This window comes from Henckelia pumila, chromosome 1 (assembly GCF_033568475.1).
Source record: "Henckelia pumila isolate YLH828 chromosome 1, ASM3356847v2, whole genome shotgun sequence".
NCBI classification, from domain to species: domain Eukaryota; kingdom Viridiplantae; phylum Streptophyta; class Magnoliopsida; order Lamiales; family Gesneriaceae; genus Henckelia; species Henckelia pumila.
Genome location: NC_133120.1, coordinates 122,317,451 through 122,336,203, shown reverse-complemented (window position 1 = coordinate 122,336,203; position 18,753 = coordinate 122,317,451). Strand labels below are relative to the sequence as shown.

General features: G+C 32.6%; 2 protein-coding genes across 2 annotated transcripts; both read right to left on the bottom strand.

Annotated features, from left to right (window-relative positions):
• Positions 1-9,743: 9,743 nt before the first annotated feature.
• On the bottom strand, positions 9,744-10,744 carry LOC140873905 (early light-induced protein 2, chloroplastic-like). Its single transcript, XM_073277189.1, has 3 exons — positions 10,675-10,744; positions 10,235-10,329; positions 9,744-10,088 (listed from the first exon to the last, which is right to left on the bottom strand). Exons 1-3 carry the CDS (start codon positions 10,742-10,744, stop codon positions 9,744-9,746), a joined length of 510 nt encoding a protein of 169 aa, XP_073133290.1.
• Positions 10,745-14,363: 3,619 nt separating this feature from the next.
• LOC140876380 (early light-induced protein 2, chloroplastic-like) lies at positions 14,364-15,161 on the bottom strand. The gene is made up of 3 exons (XM_073280334.1): positions 15,041-15,161; positions 14,827-14,925; positions 14,364-14,708 (listed from the first exon to the last, which is right to left on the bottom strand). The coding sequence occupies exons 1-3, from the start codon at positions 15,074-15,076 to the stop codon at positions 14,364-14,366; spliced, it is 480 nt and encodes a 159-aa protein (XP_073136435.1). The 5' UTR covers positions 15,077-15,161.
• Positions 15,162-18,753: the final 3,592 nt, after the last annotated feature.

The following is an 18,753-nucleotide window of genomic DNA, read 5'->3' as shown; positions in this document are numbered from 1 at the left end:
AGGTAAACAAAAATTTGTTGTTATGTTTGATATATATGTTTTGATCCATCAAATATTTTTTACTTATGATGAAGAAAAAACTTCTTCTATTTGCTCACTTTATCATCTGATTTCTCTATAATAATGTTAATGCATCTTGAGCACCAACTTCACAACTTTATTTTTGACATATGAAATAGAAATCAATTCTCGGAGGCTATAGAAATCAACGAGATTGCTAAAAATAACATTTAATCAAAGAAACATCAATTTTTTAAATTGATATATTTACTTTTGAAGTTAACATTAATGTTATTATCCATTGTAACAGCAACTGTAGTAAGTCGCCACTGTTTATTGGTCAATTAACATTGACACGTGAGAAAAACTATAATTCGGTTGATAATAACAACTCATGAGCTCACACTGAAGATTTTCATCTTGAATTACTCATCGTAGTTCAAAGATCAGTTCAAATCGATCCAATCTTCAAAAATTTAAGATTTGGCTATAGTGATTTAAAAAAAAATCTGACGTCAAATACGTGTAGAAGTTTAAAGCATAGATCGACAATATATATTTAATATTACTGTAAACAAAAAGACAATATATATTTAATATCTGTTATTTTACAAAATTGATAATTTTTGGATTGTAAAATGCAAAAGTTTGTAAAAACAGTCAGAGTCTTCAATTATTGCAAACTAACATTGTTCTCAGTTCTCACTCTTTAAGATATGTATCAATCGAATATTTTGATGCAGTTGACTATCACGAATTAGAAAGATTATTTTCTAGGTCATCTCCAACCACAAACACCATTTTGATGCAACTTTTTGCCATAAAATAGTACAATTTTTGTACCAAACACAACATTCATCTCCAACCCATTTACACCAAATTTTACACAAAAAGGAATATTCTCGGAATATTCCTTTTATTTCACATATATTAATTAATTTTACTCAACATATTTGTACAAATTATTTAATTAATTTCACGATTATAAAAAAATATTTTATCGTTAATAAATATTTTTACATATTATATAAATAATATTTTTATTAATTAAATAATATTTTATAAATAAGTTTAATTATTTGCATTTGTATTACAAAATACAAATATTTATAAAATAATTATGTAATAATTAATTAAATGTTAAAAATTAAATTAATAATAAATTATTTATTGATTAAATTAATAAACATATTTATTTTCTGTATAAGTGAAGCTTATACAGAAAATAATAAAAATAGCTCAGGACAGATAAGAAAAGTATGCAAATATCAGACGACGACCTCTATCTTTTGATCAGGGAGACAGAGTTTTCTTGAAGATTTCTCCATTTAGAGGTACAGTCAGATTTGGCAAGAGAGGAAAGTTATCACCGCTTTTTATTGGTCCTTATGAGATTATCGAGAAGATAGGATATCTTGCTTATCGACTCGCTCTTCCTCCATCTTTGTCTGGTATTCATGATGTATTCCATGTCTCTATGCTGCGGAAGTATCAACCTTATCCTTCCCATATTCTTCAGCCTGATGAAGCTGAACTTGACGAGACTCTAAGTTATTTTGAGCATCCTATTCAGATTCTTGATCGCAAAGATAAACAGCTCAGAAACAAGACAATTCAGTTAGTCAAAGTTCAGTGGAGTCGACTTGGCACAGAAGAAGCGACTTGGGAGACTGAGTCAGATATGAGACAGATATTTCCAGAGTTGTTTCCTTGATGTGAGTTCTTATTCTGTTTTCCGTTATTTCATTATCTTATGGGTATACAGATAGTCTATACAGCTTGCTTATGATTTCGAGGACGAACACATCCTTTAGTGGGGGAGAAATGTAAGGCCCGGAATTATTTAATTTTTATCCGAGAATATTTAATTTGGGAATATTTAGAGTTTAGAATTAAATTCTAATATTCTTAAATGAATAAGAATTGAAGTTGAATTAAATCGCTTTTCTGGGGACTGAATTGCAAATAGCCAAAAGTTCAGGGACTAAACTGCAAAATAGCTTATATATATCTATTTGACTCTTTTTCCATCAGATTACACGACCAAAAAGGCAGACGGATCAGATTTATTTTCTTCACGCCATTTTCAATATTTTAAAGCTTCGATTTTGCGTGATCCGGACGTCAGAAATTCGAGATAAGTATATTTGCGATCACCGCTCCGAGAGCTACGTTTTGGTACAAATTTCATTCAATTTTCTTAGATTTTATTTTTATGTTGAAGATAGGTTGTTCTTATTTGTGATTATATATGTGACTGAGCTAGTACCGATTACGTATTTGCAGACGGTTCGAAAAAAGACTGTCGTTAAAATTTTTTATGATTTTAGAAAGCAAAATTCGAACCCTATCATTTCTGTCTATGCTGATTTTTGAGTTATGTGAGCTGATATGATGAAGATTATGAGTTGTATTGATTGTTGGATTGATTTGGATATCGTTTGGATTGCCGGTTTTTAGCCGTTATGTCGTCGGTTCAAGAATTGTCAAGTTTTTGCTATTGTTGTTTGTTTGAGCTGATAAATTCTTGAGTTATCAGCTGATATTCATTGTCCATAAACACTTCATTTCAGCCTTGTGTTTGAAGTTGTCGAACTCGGGAAATCCGGAATTGAATCGGCAAAGAGTTCAAGAAGTTTTGAAGCATTTGTGTTTGAAGTTTGAACTACCAAGTTGAATAGCCTTTTGATATGAAATCGTATTGATGTATTTTCAGACATGAAGTACCTTTAGACTCGACATTGAAAGGTATAAAAGACAGCTAATCCAGATGGGATAGAACACTCGAAATAGCTATTGTTTTGAGTATTCCCTTGTCAATCACATACTTGTTTGATTATGTGCCTTATGTGAGTAAATGCTTTTGTTGATTTTCTTGCTTATGTGATTAGATGTTCAAGATGTTTTATAGTCTTTAATGCATACAGATTATGTTACATTCATCTTGAACTCCAGTCCAAAAGCACAGAGGGTTGAAAGGCCTAGAGTGCATATGACGTTTGGAGGACTGTAGTTGAGTGGCACGGAATTTAGACTTACGTCCAGACCCAAAAGACTCACTATAGTTGCACCAAAGTCAGAGGAAATAAAGTATTTAACTTCACCTTGATTGGGTGAGTTGGTGTTCGTTGAAGATTTTATTTCCTCGGGATCCCAAGAACTAGTATTCTATTGATATCAAATTGATAGCCTATTTTGAACATATGCATTGCATTCATGTTTATTATCTCACACTTTATGTTGTTTATACTGGGATTTTATTCTCACCGGAGGTATCCGGCTATTTCTTTGTTTTGTATGTGTGCATGACAATAGGTGGGGCAAGAGCTGGTCAGAAAAGACAGGGATAGCTCGAGATATACTCTTAGCATGTGAGAGCTCGGGTTGTAGCAGAACGACTTGTACTTTATGTGGTTAAACATGTTGGAAAGGATACAAGAACTTTGTATATTGTTGTAGAATACATGTTAGCTTTTCATATTATGTGTATGGGAGATTATAAGATGATATTAGATAACATGTATATTATTTTGTAGCTTGAAAAAGAGTATGTGTATACATGTTCCAAGTTTGACAGCAAAAATACATTATGCATATTTTCAGAATTTGGAGCCCGCTCGATCGGACGAGTTCACCCGATCGAGCGCGGCTTGGAAATGTTAAAAACAGAGAAATGAATATTTGGGCTCGCTCGATCGGACAAGTTCATCCAATCGAGCGAGGCCAAATAATTCATGGACCCGAGAGCTGCATATTTTAGCTCGCTCGATCGGGTGAGTTTACCCGATCGAGCGCGTTACTGTTTGTTAAAAAAAAAAAAATTTTTTGCTCTTGGTTTATAATTTCCTTTTAGTACTTGATTCATTGTTATTAATGATAAATTGCCCCAAGATAAGATTAGCAACCCGGGTCCCCACAATTAATAACCTATAACTCACTCAAAAATATGTTTATACATCTAATATATATGTAACCTCTATGATCATTAATTTAATGACATGTAAGTATCTCAAACATATAAAACATATATTTACACTCAAACATATGGTTATACATCTATGATATATGTGTAACATCATCGTTTTGATGCGTGTTCAGAAACGCAGTACCAATTATATAGATATGTAGTGCTTTAGCTTGCAAATGAAGTATAATAATGTCTCATTGTGGTATGAGATTCTGTTAAATTTGGTACATCTTCCCTACATGTTTTTCATGGTGGTGTTGGTGCGTGGTCAGAAACATAGTACCAATTATATCGCTACGTAGTACTTTAACTTGCAAATATAGTATAATAATGTCTAATTGTGGTATGAGATTTTGTTAAATTCGGTACATCTTCCATACATGTTTTCCATAGTGGTGTTGGTGCGTGTTCAGAAACGCAGTACCAATTATATCGATACGTAGTACTTTAGCTTGCAAATAAAGTATAATAATGTCTCATTGAGGTATGAGATTCTGTTAAATTTTGTACATCTTCCATACATGTTTTCCATGGTGGTGTTGGTGCATGTCAGAAACACAATACCAATTATATCGATATGTAGTACTTTAGCTTGAAAATGAAGTATAATAATTTCTAATTGTGGTATGAGATTTTGTTAAATTCGGTACATCTTCCATACATGTTTTCCATAGTGGTGTTGGTGCGTGTTCAGAAATGCAGTACCAATTATATCGATACATAGTACTTTTTCTTGCAAATGAAGTATACTAATGTCTCATTGTGGTATGAGATTCTGTTAAATTTGATACATTTTACATACATGTTTTTCATGGTGGTGTTGGTGCGTGTCAGAAATGCAGTACTAATTATATCGATACATAGTACTTTAACTTGCAAATGAAGTATAATAATGTCTCATTGTGGTATGACATTCTGTTAAATTTTGTACATCTTCCATAAATATTTTCCATGATGGTGTTGGTGCATGTCAGAAACGCAGTACCAATTATATCGATATGTAGTACTTTAGCTTGAAAATGAAGTATAACTAATTGTCGTATGAGATTTTGTTAAATTCGGTTTATCTTCCATACATATTTTCCATAGTGGTGTTGGTGCGTGTTCAGAAACGCAGTACCAATTATATCGATACGTAGTACTTTAGCTTGAAAATGAAGTATAATAATGTCTCATTGTGGTATTAGATTCTGTTAAATTTGATACATTTTTCATACATGTTTTTCATGGTGGTATTGGTGTGTGTCAGAAACGCAGTACCAATTATATCGATACGTAGTAATTTAGCTTGAAAATGAATTATAATAATGTATAATTGTTGTATGAGATTTTTTTTAATTTGATACATTTTCCATACTTATTTTCAATAGTGGTGATCTTGAGTCACACCTTTCAAATGATCTCAGTACCAATTACATTGTTACGTAGTACTAATGTAGAATAATGTGGTAAAGTTGCAGTACTAATTATAGTTAAAATATAGTATTGTTACATACGTATGTTACATCATGATCTTGATTCGTTCATGTATATATGTTGAATACCAATTGCATTGTTGCGTAGTAATTTGTATTACTAATATAGTTAAAATATGGTTTCATATACATATATGCGTAACATCATGGTCTTAGTTATTTCACATATGTTCAGTATAAGTTTCAATGTTACATAGTAACTAATGTGGCAAAATGTTATACAATTAAGTCAACTTGCGGTACTAATATTTTTAAAATATGGTATTACATATATATGTGTGTTATATCACGATCTTGACTCGTTTAATTATTTTTGGTAGCAACTACATTGTTACGTTGTACTAATGTTGCAAACTTCGATACAATAAAAATTACTTACAAGATTAATATAGTTAAAATATGACATCATATATATGTGTACGTATCATCAGGGTCTTGGTTATTTCATATATGAACACAACACTATACAACATTGCACTTTTTATCCATTTCTGTTGCTCCTTGTTAAGTTTTTCTTCAAACTTATTCATCATGTTTCTGTAATAGGTACCAGTCGCATCCTCATTCCTTCTCCTATAACACTAATTTGAATCATTTTTTTGTCAATTGATATCTGCATCAGAACATATAAAATAAGATCACCATAACCAATTTAGATACAAAAATAAGCTTCTATGTTCATTGAAAAAAAAAATACCATCAAACTCAATAATAATATAGTCAAAATACTAAATAAAAAACATAAACACAAAAGAATATTCGACATCCCATTTTGATGTATAAATTAGCTTCCAAATTGTCGATACATGTTCTATACAAAAGTCTCAATATAAAAAATAAATTGGCTTCAATATGTTTTAAGAATTCATTCATCAATAAATTACATTTTTGGAAAAAAAAATCCTAAATGGGTGTCATATCAATATAATTCATACTTTTCAAACCTTTTAAAATCTTTACCATACAACCAAAGCCAAAACTAAAATTCATTTCTCAATATAAACTCGTGCATCATCAACCATAACATTTGTGATTTCTTACACTAGCCAAAGATCACCAAACCAAAGACACGCCAAATCCTCCACTTTTCTCAATAAAACAAACGTTAGCTTGATATGATGCTTAAGAATGAAAGCATTAATCTCCATGTCCTACGTCTTTAAAAAAAAAAAACAAAATAGGGATGCAAACACAAAATATCATAGAAGTTTAGCATCAATAAAACAAAAGGTAGCTTGATACGATGCTGAAGAATGAGACCATTAATCTTGATGTTCTACTTTTTTAAAAAAATAAAAATAAAATGGGGAAATTGCATATATCATCCTTGTGAAATCCCGTGTTAGCTAATAACCCCCTGTGAAAATTTTTAAGCTGATAACCCCCTATAATTCTAGATTTGAAGCATGCACACCCTTTTCAACTAAAAAATAACGAAAATACCCCTACATAAAATAAATGATAAATTAAATAGTTCATAAAAGTCAAGGACATTTTCGTCATTTTTTAGCGAAAAGGGATGTGTATGATACAAATCTAGAATCACGGGGGTTAATAGCTTAAAAATTGTAATAAGGGTGATATATGCAATTTACCCCAAATAAAATAGAGATTCAAACACAAATATCAAAGAAGTTTAGCATCATACAACCATTCTTGATAATCAAGAACCTAATTTCAATGTATGACAAATAAGAAAGTTTGAAATCTTGAATCCTACCACAAACAACAAGAATTTCAATTTCATCCATTCCCATTCAGAAATAAGACCACCGTTTTCCCCTCAAATTAGGCATGGAAAAACAAGATATTGAACAAATGATCAAAATTCAAGAAGTATAGTCCCAACCTACAATTAAAACCAATTAAAAATACAGAGCAATGCCATTCAAAAACAAAAATAAAAACAAAAAATTAAAATAGAACAAAAAAATCAACAAATCATCCAAAAATAATATGAAATTAACTACGGCATATTCTTAAAACCAACACAAATCGAACAAAAACCTACAACAAAAGACCACAGAGAATTGAACAAAAATATGTGAAGTAAAACCAAAAAGTATCGACAAATCAAACAAAAACCTTCGTCCAAAAAATTATCAAAACACGAAGGCAAATTATACAAAATTCTACGAAAATCAAACAAAAACAAGCGGTAAATCGAATAAAAATCTGCAATAAAATATGCGACAAATTGAAGAAACCAGCATGAACACACACATGTTTTGTATATGCTGATGGAGTAAACGATAATGGTTAAATGGAGGAGAAAACAAAGGTAAATGAGATTAGATGACAGTGTAAGAATGGCGAGACAAATTTGAGGTGAGTGGGTGTTCTTCGATTTTTTTGCTGTGGGACTTTTTGTAGAAGAAGGTGTGTCGTGAAACGAGTAAATAAGAGAGGAAGGAGAGACAACCAATTGTTAAATAAAAATAATAATAACAATAATAATAATAAATAAATAAATAAATAAAGTAAAAAAAATGAGTGAATCTTTCTATCAGAGAGCGAGTAGAAAGATTTGAGGTGTGTCAGGTAGTGGAAAATTAATTTATCTGATGTAGGAATTGAACATCAAAACATTTTATAGATAGGTATTTATTCCCAATTTACCGTAATTTTATTTATCATTATTTTTTCAAACAATGATATGAAGGGGTCATTCGACCCTGACCCTGCCCCTGCCCCTGCCCCTGCCCCTCTACAAATGGATGACCCGGATTGATCAAAACACAATTTTCATCCGGGCCCACATGAAAATTGTGGGGCTCGGATGGAAATCGGCCAATTCGGGCCATCCAATTAGCAACAATTTTCATCACACGTGTCTTTAAGAATTTGCAACAATTTGACAAAACAAGAAGATATATTTTTAGTAGTCCATTCGAAAATCAAGCAGTCCAAGATTAAGCAATCTAACTAGTCAGAAATCATATCCATGAAGCTAGGGGTGTCAAAATTGAACCCAACCCGTCAACCCGACACGAGTCGATCCGAAAAATATCGGGTTAGGGTTGGGGGTTTTTGGGTTTGGGTCAAATCAAGTTGACCCGAAAGCTAACCCGAAAAAATTAATCGGGTTTGGGTTGGGTTCGGTCAACCAGTGACCCGAATTTTTTTTTAATTATTATTTTATATGAAATTATGAAAGATATTTGCTACATTTTTATGTTTTGTATGTTTGAAAAAAATTTATTATATATTGATATAATAGATTTTCGTCATTTAATGTTTATTTTAAAATTTTGATGTTTTAAAATAATTTTTTATTTTTTGTACTAATTATAATTTAAATTATTTACAACTACAATTTCAAGTTTAAATTATATATAAACTTAGATTTTGTTATTATGTGTTTAATTAAATATTATTATTATTGTGTTTTTTGAAATTTAATTTAATTATTTTTTAAAAAAATTTAAAAACTAAAAATATAAATCGGGTTGGTTCGGGTTGATCGGATTAGTCGGATTGGTCGGGTTCGGGTTCGGGTTGGTCGCTTTTGGGTTGAGTCGGGTTCGGGTTGAGAGATTTTTTTAAAAAAATTCTTCAACCCGACCCGAATCGACCCGACCTACCCGAATTGACAACCCTACATGAAGCTCAAGACCAATTGAAGAAGCTACTTCATATATACAATCCAAAATCAAGGCTGAGAAAATGAATTAATTGGGCATACTGGAATACATTATCCGACTGCTCAAATCCTATTTCAAATATAAGAGTTGTCGCAAGATTCAGACATCTCAATTAAAACATGTGCAACTTCATTAAAAACTCTTATAAAAACTTATTGAAGATCTAGAGACAATGAAGACATGCATTAATGTCAAAGACAAATATTGTAAGAGATATGGACATAAATATATGTGTGTGTATATGAGTTGAAACAATGATATCACGAATCGACACAAAGCTGTTTTGGTAATTCTCGTAAGGGGCAAAGTTAAGGAGGAAAAAAAAGTCACACGTGTCTTTAGTGTTACGGATTGAAAATTTCAATTATAAATTCCGTAAAAAAAAAATTCAATTATAAATATTGATAACGTCTTCTGAAATTATTCCAAACTTAGTTTCTAGAATTTTTCCCCTTCTTCTCTCCACTTTTATCCTTCTTTTGAACTTCTCATTATGTTGAACGGGTGGAGGGCAACTATGTAAAGATTAATATATATAATAGATTGTCACTAGAAAATATCACACTATATGATTAGAATATTTTACATAATAATTAATTATTTAAACACAGCTATATATAATGGAATAAAACATGCCCATATATATATAACAAACTTTCACACAAGAGTCCCACCCTTGACATACTCCGTGTAAGCCAAAGCTATTAACCCTAACATTGCAAGCCTTCCATTCCAAAGCTCTGCATCGGATGTCATGAATCCCCTGGATCCCGAATCCGCGCTAACGCCTTTAAACAATGGGACAAGAGATGCTACGGATAGCAGAGCAGTTGCCCCCAGAAACCACGGAATCCCTCCGTTTTGTATTTGCGAAAATATATCTTGTCCTCTGGTTAATTCCACTGCAATTGCTGCTATGAATCCGATCATGGCTAGCCGACTGTTGATCCTCTCCGGACCTAGCCCGTCAAATGCCATGATGTTTCTAATCTTGGTGCTCTCCTGGGATACATACATACATACATACATACATACATACATACATACATACATACATACATATTGAATGTATAATATTTAGTATAAGTAATTGAAAAGAAATATAATGAATTAATTTATAGGATATGGATTAAACGTACGGTACGTACCTCCGGTTGCGGTGGCGGGGGAGGTGTTGAGAACAACTGAGGTGGAATTGGAATTGCTGCTTTTTGTTTCTCCCCAGCTGCAACATCATCACCATCTTGTTTGAATCAACAATTAATTAATTAATATATTTCATGGGCAATTTGCTGAAAAATCCCCAAATACAAACATGTTTTGCTTTGGGGTCCCTAGTCATAAAATGTGTTACAAAATCATACATCATGTGGTACAAAACCATATAAGATATGGTACAAATTAACAAAAATTATGGTACAAAAAAGTGGCTAGGGAGTGCAGAGCAAAAAATGTTTGGATTGGGGATTTTTCAGCAATGTACCATTATTTCATTATGTAACAAACTCTTACCTCAGACGACATGCAGCTTTGGACTCTAAACTTCAAGTTGCTCTTAAAGAGTGGCGCACTTCTCAAAGGAACGAACTGGTTCGAACCAACAATTCTCGAATTGATGTTTTTAGTGAGATTGCCAAAAGTTTCTGAAACACCACCATAGATAAATGTTCATTCAAAACTATGAAAACATGTTCTACTGCAAAAATTATTTGGCAGCAGTTTATTAAGCAAGACAACAGTGAATAGACTGAACATTCTGAGAATTCTAAAATAGAAGATATTGAAGAATCTTGATGTTCTTTGAGTTCAAACAAAGAAAAAGATTGTTGTTTCATGGATCATGAATACCGTCCTTCTACTAGTGTGCAGATGCCTGTTAATTTTTCTACAAGTAAACAGGTACTAAGTTTCAACTCTACTGATTTTTTACAAGAAGAGTTAGCTAATGCAATGCACTAAATGGCTAATGAATATCACAAATTATGTTTAGGATTTGAAGAAGTTAAGGCAAAGCAAAATGAACTTCCAAACAAAGCTGATTTAGAGGTAGAAATTGCTAGGCTTAGAATTGAAAATAATGATTTAGATGATGAGAAACAGCCGTTAAGATCAGAAAACTTGAAATTAACTGAGCTAATTCAAACATGGAATAAATCTTCAGTTAGTACTCTAAACACAATTCATGAACTGCAAAGGCCAGGTAATGATAAGACTGGTCTAGGTTTTAAAGAAGATACAAGCAGTTCTGAAGTAGATACCAACCAAATTTAAATATGTGTGAAGGAAAATGTATTCATTTTGTCAAATCCATGAGTAATCCTTCCTCACAAAATGTTGAAACAGTGAAGAGCTGGAGCAATTTTCAAAAATTTGGAATTGGTTATCTTCCACAAAACTCATGTGAAAAGAAAGACCTGAAATCTAGTCAAGATCAAATGACTGGAAAACATAACTTTAAATCACATGAAAGATCAGTTCAAAGCAGATATAGACAGAATTATGATGCAAAAAGAATAAAATCATACATTGTATACTCTCGAACACTTCATTCATTGCAAAATTCTTCTTATGTACATCATTCAAAATTCAACACATATTATTCATCTCACAAGCACACTAAACACAAAGCACGAACATTATAGGATATATTCAATAAAACCAGTCAGGTTGATTCAAGTTTGGATTACCAAAGGACTAATCAATCAAGGACTCACGTAAATTTGGGTATCATAGACCAATTTGTGACAGCATTTACAAGTGACAAAAACAAATAAAGAGATATCAGTTTCATGGGAACTGTTATTCTCCATAGAAGGCTATTAGATGAACCAACTGATTTTCTAGCATATTGAAGACTACAATCAACTGACACGCCAAAAAAAATGACTATGCCTTTTTACTCTTATTCTTGTCTTATTTCAATATCGGTGATTATATTGATAAATGTTAGACAGTTAAAAATAATATATAATTTGCATAAAAAAAAATATACAGCAAATTAAAATAAGGAAAATAAAATATATTTCATTCAAAGATTATGTTGTACAATGACAATCTCCCATTCAACAACCATTTTTCAGAAAGACATCCAGGTGACCAGTTCACCTGATGATGTCTCCCGACAACTTGGATAATAGTTGATTTTTTCTAGTGTCTGAAGCTCTTTCACAAGTTTCAAAAGAGAAACATTTTTAGACTTGAAGATGTCGTCAGACCTGTTTATACCAAGTCGTTGCTTGATTTTTTTTCTTTATTCGAGACAGTCACTGTAGTAGCCCAACACCATTTTACAAGATTAATTAAGTAAAAATAGTTAATCATGGATTATGGGCTTAATTTGGAATTAATCGGACAAAATATGAAGTTTTGGGCTAAGGACAATTTCGGAGCGTGTTAGGCTCACTTCCGGTTATTTTCTGTTATCTAGTTACCCCATTCAATGGGACCGATGCATGTTGTTATTCCTAAAGTCAGGGAGTTTAGGTGGTGATCAAGGCTGGATGTCAGGGTTGAACACTAGGTTTTACTTTCTGGTATTGGTTTATTTTTTTAAGTTTTGCATTTACTCTAATTAAGATTATTTATTATTTAATTGCATGTTTAAATATTTGATTATTAGGTGATCACTGTATGGGTCACTACAGTCACCCAGCTCCTACTGGCGGATAAGGAGTAACCCTATGAATTTGCAGCATTTCCACCTTAGCCTCTAGGGACATCAACTTCTGATGAACAATGATTTCGTACTCTTTGATAATTGCTTCCATGATCACTATGCTAAGAATTTGTTGATATGATCAAATTTATGTAATTCGAAACTATTTGTAGAATTATTTGGAAAATGTGAAGAGTTATTCATGGTAAATATTTTCAATGAATTGCAGATATCGAGGAGACGTAATAAATATAATTTTTAAGTATTTCAAGAAATACAATGAAGATATTTTATATATATCAAATTAATTAAGGGGAAACTGCTTGAAGAATGTTTGAAGAGAAATAATTGATTTTCGAAGAATATATCAATAAAAGAAAGAAGAGCTGCTTAGTTTAATCAAAAACCAAAAAGAGAGAAATTTTCAGAATAAGTTTTGGTATTTGACAAAACACGAAGATATATTTCTAGTAGTCCATTCGAAAATCAACCAGTCCAAGATTAAGCAATCTAGCTAGTCAGAAATCATATCCATGAAGCTAGGGGTGTCAAAATTGAACCCAACCCGTCAACCCGACACGAGTTGACCCAAAATATATCGGGTTAGGGTTGGGGGTTTTTGGGTTTGGGTCAAATCAAGTTGACCCGAAAGCTAACCCGAAAAAATTAATCGGGTTTGGGTTGGGTTTGGGTCAACCAGTGACCCGAATTTTTTTTAATTATTATTTTTTATGAAATTATGAAAGATATTTGCTACATTTTTATGTTTTGTATGTTTGAAAAAAATTTATTATATATTTATAATAGATTTTCGTCATTTAATGTTTATTTTACAATTTTGATGTTTTAAAATAATTTTTTTATTTTTTGTACTAAGTATAATTTAAATTATTTACAACTACAATTTCAAATTTAAATTATATATAAACTTAGATTTTGTTATTATGTGTTTAATTAAATATTATTATTATTGTGTTTTTTGAAATTTAATTTAATTATTTTTTTAAAAAATTTTAAAACTAAAAATATAAATCGGGTTGGTTCGGGTTGATCGGATTAGTCGGGTTGGTCGGGTTCGGGTTCGGGTTGGTCGTTTTTGGGTTGAGTCGGGTTCGGGTTGAGAGATTCTTTTAAAAAAATTCTTCAACCCGACCCGAATCGATCCGACCTACCCGAATTGACAACCCTACATGAAGCTCAAGACCAATTGAAGAAGCTAGTTCATATATACAATCCAAAATCAAGGCTGAGAAAATGAATTAATTGGGCATACTGGAATACATTATCCGACTGCTCAAAACCTATTTCAAATATAAGAGTTGTCGCAAGATTAAGACATCTCAATTAAAAAATTATTTCTAAGTTATTATATTAAATAACACATTAGTGAAGAGTTTCACGTGCAAAGCACGTGCATCCTCCTAATATATATATATATATATAAATATATATAATAGTGGCTAGAACGGGTGGAGGGCAACTATGTAAAGATTAATATATATAATAGATTGTCACTAGAAAATATCACACTATATGATTAGAATATTTTACATAATAATTAATTATTTAAACACAGCTATATATAATGGAATAAAACATGCCCATATATATATAACAAACATTCACACAAGAGTCCCACCCTTGACATACTCCGTGTAAGCCAAAGCTATCAACCCTAACATTGCAAGCCTTCCATTCCAAAGCTCTGCATCGGATGTCATGAATCCCCTCGATCTCGAATCCGCGCTAACGCCTTTAAACAATGGGACAAGAGATGCTACGGATAGCAGAGCAGTTGCCCCCAGAAACCACGGAATCCCTCCGTTTTGTATTTGGGAAAATATATCTTGTCCTCTGGTTAATTCCACTGCAATTGCTGCTACGAATCCGATCATGGCTAGCCGACCGTTGATCCTCTCCGGACCTGGCCCGTCAAATGCCATGATGTTTCTAATCTTGGTGCTCTCCTGGGATACATACATACATACATATTGAATGTATAATATTTAGTATATATAAGTAATTGAAAAGAAATATAATTAATTAATTAATTTATAGGATATGGATTAACCGTACGGTACGTACCTCCGGTTGCGGTGGCGGGGGAGGTGTTGAGAACAACTGAGGTGGAATTGGAATTGCTGCTTTTTGTTTCTCCCCATCTGCAACATCATGATCACCATCCTGTTTGAATCAACAATTAATTAATATATTTCATTATATATGTAACAAACTCGATCAAAAATGTATATACATACATGATAAATTTGACATGATGATGTTATGTTATATGTTTTACCTCAGACGACATGCAGCTTCGGACTCTAAACTTCATGTTCCTCTTGAAGAGTACTGGCACACTTCTCAAAGGAACGAACTGGTTCGAACCAACAATATTTCTCGAACTCGAGCCGGCTCCGAAAATTAGTTGCATCCCTGTTGCTGCAGCTGCCATATTAATTGTGTGCAAAGAAACAAGGTCGAATTTCAGTACAGAGTAGCTAGTTAGCTGTTGAAATGGACTCCAAATAGGACTGGTTTCTGTACAAAAGTTGTGTTTAGTTTGAATATGGGACAGTCCATTAAGTTTGGAGCTTCATTTATAGATGCATATTGTGTGGGCCGGGTTTAATTTTAGTGTAGAGAAATTGTGGGTATTGTTAAATCCACGTGAATTGGCTATAATTTGTACAGCGTCGGGAGTAACATGGCTTCATATGCACCGCACATGTTTTCTTTACATGCCTTCGAGAAAATTCTTTCAAGTTAGCTAGGATGCGAAATTAAATTATGGTTCCTTTGAGAATGTAGGAAAAATTGTATCTTTTTTATCGTTTTCTTTATTCTATTTCATATAGAATTTTTAGAAGAACTTTTACTCTTTATTTTCTCACTTGTTTTGATAAATTAATTTTTACAATGATCACTAGTTTTAGGGTTTGTAGAACTCTTTGAATTATTTTCTAGTTAAAGTTTTGCCCCAAGGCACTGCAAGAGTATTTTATACTCTTGCTTATTTATCTGAGTCTATTTATTTGGTTTTTTGTTTATTTTATTCACATTTCAATTATGTTTCGCTGCAAATTACTCAAGGTGTTATTGTAGGTGTTGTCAACACTTTGTGACAACACCTCAAACTGTTTATGTGCAACCCCCATTCCCTTACAAGTGGCATCAGAGCCATATTCTTGATACACTAAGAACTGGTCCTGGTTTGTTTATTTTATTACAGGGAATAAGATGGACTCATTGTCTATTGCGAACTCATTTTTGAAACCTCCGGTTCTTGATAGGATGAATTACGCACTATGGAAGACTAGGATGCGATATACTATCAAAGCGATGGATGTTCGTGCTTGGTAAAACATTCTGACTGGTTGGACTCCTCCAAAGATGCTAGATCCAGAAGGAGAATACATTATCAAGCCAGCAAAAACTTGGACCGCCGAGGAAACACAAAGTTCAAGCTACAATGCTAAAGCACTCAATGCAATTTTTTCATCTATAGATATGAGAATGTTTGGGCTCATAGTTGACTGCACTGTTGCTAAGGATGCATGGAAAACTCTTTAAGAACACTGTGAAGGAACTGATAGTGTGAGAAGAACAAGACTGAGATTACTAAACACAAAATTTGAGAATATTAGGATGGATGAGAATGAGACTATTGTTGATTATGATAAGAGACTTATGGAGATAGCTACAGAGGCGCATGCTCTTGGAGAACCTATTGCTAGTGAAAGTATGGTGAACAAGGTTCTTCGATCTTTACCAAAGAGATTCAATGGGAAAATTTGGGCGCTTGAGGAAGTGAAAGACACCTCAAAGATAAAGATGACTGAACTGATCAGTATCTTTCCGGTTTTTGAGATGAACCTTACAGCACAAGAGAAGGATAAAGGGAAATCAATAGCACTTCAAGCTTCAAAGCCCTCATATGAGGAGTATGTTCAATTCCACCAAGAAGTTCATCAGTGTGATTTAGAGGATGATTCGATCTCGCTCATGACTATGAAATTCAATGATTATCTAAAGAAGATGAAAGAGACAAGAAAGAAGGATCAAAAACTCAAGGCTCCAATGTTTCCTAGCAAGCCTTTGAGAATTACTGGACCAGAACCGTCACCAAGGAAGCTTACTGATACTCCTAAGCCTCGAATGATATTGGAAGAGAATAAGAAATCAGTACCAAAGAAGTTAGACACGGTACAATGTCATGCGTGTCAAGGCTTTGGACATTATGCAAATGAGTGTGCTAACATGCTTAGGAAAGGCATGAATACGTTCTTAAGTGATGAAGAGTCTGATGAAGAAGAACAGGAAGATGAAGAAAGCCACACTGCCTATCTGCCCTACCGGAAAGCAAAAAAAAAGTTTCAAGTCAATTTTTTAGGTGTTGTCGCAGGTGTTGCCACACCTGGTCATAACACCTCCCAAAGGTCAGTCTGCTTAAATTCTTCCATTACTGATAATGTGTGCGATAATGTTTTAGGTGATGAGATAATATCCATGGAAGAAGCTCGGATGGTGTTTGAAGAACTACATGCTGATTGGATTGAAAGAAATAATTCAAAAGAAAATCCTGATCTAAAGGCTGATGTGTCAAGGCTTGAAGTTATGATGAGTAAGAAAGACATGAAATTAAGTCACGTAAAGGAAGAACTCAGAAAAGTAAAAGCTACAATGGATAAGTTTAATTCAAGCACTTCCATGCTTGATTCTCTACTCATGATGGGAAGAGATGGTACGGCTGGTTTAGGTTTTGAAAACAGCAAATTTGAGGTTGGTGAAAGTTCGAAAGGCCCCGTGTTTGTCAAGAAAAGTAGCAGTACTGAAAGCTCAAGCAAAAAGGTCTTACCAATTGATCCTCCAAAACCAAAGCCACAGCCTACTGTTCCTTCAAGGTCTAGAAGGAAACGTAAGTATATTTGTCACTACTGTCATAGACCTGGTCATATCAAACTATATTGTTTTAAGCTGCAGGAAGACTACAGACAGATATCTGCAGCAAAGATGTTGCCTACGGTGTTGCCAACACTCTTCCACAACATCTATAGAAACTGACCTTCTGTAAGAAAAGTTTGGGTACCAAAAGCTGATAATCACTTCAATATGATTTATACTGCTTTAAGAACTAATGTTTCAGGTGCTTGGTACTTTGATAATTACGCACTATGAAAGACTAGGATGCGAAATTAAATTATGGTTCCTTTGAGAATGTATTGCGATTTTGTCCTCTTTCTTTGTGAAGATAATATTATACATTAAATTTTTGAACTAATTTTACAAAACTGAGATACATAATTTAATTTGTGAGTTGTGTCAATTTCAGTTTTTTCACATAATATTTGATCTTTAATTTTTTTTTCCTTGCTTCCCACCCCCCCCCCCCCCCTTCCCCTTCATCTCGCTTACAAAAACGAGATACATAAATTGTATTTTAATTTGATCTTAATCTCTCTTAGCGATTTTGTCTCCTGCATGTGTTGTCAAATATTCGTGTATGTATTTTTTGATTTTTGACATATTTAGATTTTTTTTAATGATATCACTAGCTAGGATGTAAATGAACAAAATGGCGCATGTCATGATCTATTCGAAACTCAGCTCGTTTAATAATGCTCGTTAAGATAAATAAACCAAATTATTTAAGTTTTACAGTATTTGGCTTGTTAACTCGTGAATAGCTAGGTTCGATCGTGGTTAGCTCTTTGATGAAAAATAATAGTTTTAATATTTGATTTATAAATTTTACATTTTACTAATGACAAATATATAAAATTTGATTAAATTTATATATTAAAACAAAGTTAGAAATTCTAATTACAATACTATATTTCTCTCTAAACATAAATTTATTTTTTAATTAATGCAATTAAGGAAAATTTGAATATAATATATATTTATTAAGTTCATCTAGGCTCGATAAAAGATCGAATAAGCTCGTGAGCGATGAATATATTAGTTAATTAAATTTCAAACTCGACTCGGTTATAAACGAGTCAAACTCAA